The sequence below is a fragment of the Ailuropoda melanoleuca genome, unplaced genomic scaffold, assembly GCF_002007445.2.
Source record: "Ailuropoda melanoleuca isolate Jingjing unplaced genomic scaffold, ASM200744v2 unplaced-scaffold4826, whole genome shotgun sequence".
Classification (NCBI taxonomy): Eukaryota; Metazoa; Chordata; class Mammalia; order Carnivora; family Ursidae; genus Ailuropoda; species Ailuropoda melanoleuca.
The window spans coordinates 1-1,471 of NW_023220792.1; the positions used below are offsets into that span (position 1 = coordinate 1).

The 1,471-nt window shown below is 41.3% G+C and overlaps 1 protein-coding gene across 1 annotated transcript; it reads left to right on the top strand.

The window, feature by feature from the left end:
• Positions 1-8: 8 nt before the first annotated feature.
• Positions 9-752, top strand: LOC117799368 (olfactory receptor 5AN1-like; the record flags this gene model as incomplete). The annotated part of the gene is made up of 1 exon (XM_034651846.1): positions 9-752. A coding segment is annotated over one exon (744 nt), but the record flags the coding sequence as incomplete, so codon positions are not given.
• Positions 753-1,471: the final 719 nt, after the last annotated feature.

The following is a 1,471-nucleotide window of genomic DNA, read 5'->3' on the forward strand; positions in this document are numbered from 1 at the left end:
CCTCAGTAATCCTGTCCTTCATAGATATCTGCTATGTGACCTCTACAGCTCCCAAGATGCTCTCCACCTTTTTCCAAGAGCAGCAGACTATCACCTTTGTGGGTTGTGTTGTTCAGTACTTTGTCTTTTCAACCATGGGACTGAGTGAGTCTTGTCTCCTGACAGCCATGGCTTATGACCGATACACTGCCATTTGTAATCCACTTCTCTATTCAGCAATCATGTCACCCACCCTCTGTATTCGGATGGTGCTGGGATCCTATTTGGCTGGACTCTCTGCTTCTATATCCCAATTGTGTACCATGTTTCAGCTCCACTTCTGTGGGCCTATTGTCATCAAGCACTTCTTCTGTGACATGCCTCAACTGTTAAATCTGTCCTGCACTGACACTTTCTTTGTACAGCTGTTGATTGCTATATTAACAATGCTCTTTGGGATAGTAAATGCCCTCATTATCGTGATATCCTACGTCTATATTGTCATGTCCGTCATGAAGATCACTTCAGCTAAAGGCAGGTCCAAGGCTTTCAACACCTGTGCTTCTCATTTGACAGCGGTTTCCCTCTTCTATACCTCAACTGTCTATGTCTATTTGAGTTCCAGCTCTGGTGGTTCCTCTAGCCTTGACAGATTTGCATCAGTTTTCTACACTGTGGTTGTTCCCATGTTGAATCCGTTGATTTACAGTCTGAGGAACAAGGAAATCAAAGATGCCTTGAGGAAGTTACAAAAGAAGAGATGGTCTTTCTGAGATCCTGTCCATATATGTCCTATTGGAAAACTTAACCCCGAATAATATGCACATGAATGGACTAACAAAATTCATACTGCCTTTGGGGAAAAAAAGCTTAATTTTTCATAGATAATACGCCAAGTGGACTGACAGCTGATTTGATTCCGCACAAACACAATACCTTTAATTCCTGGAGGTTCATACTTTCACCCGACATGAGGAGTGGCCTCATTATTTATTAATATTCTGCAGTGGGACTCCTGGGTGGCTCAGTCTGTTAAGCGTCTGCCTTATTCTCAGGTCATGATCCCAGGGTCTTGGAATGGAGCCCCACATTGTCTCTGTGCTTAGTGTGGAGTCTGCTTCTCCCTCTCATTTTCCTCTCTGCTTTCTCTCTCTCTCTCTCAGAAATTAGATAAAATATCTTAATAAAATGTTAGAGTTAGTGAATATTAAATATTGCAGACTAAGAACAAATATGGAGAGGTGGTATTCTTTTTTATTGTCTGTGTTCAACATTTTACGTTGTAGAGATTTATGGTTTTGAATGCGGTGATCTAATTTATGGCATAGATCATTAGACTTACTGTGATGCTGATATTTTCTGGGAAGCCTCAAAAGCCAGAGATGAAATAGTTCGATAGGCAGGGGTATTAACTGTGGCCAGTTTTCTCTGTCTCAAGTAGAACATAAAAGTTTTGGTCCTCGTGATCTGTTTCAAAAGTGGAATAAGATGT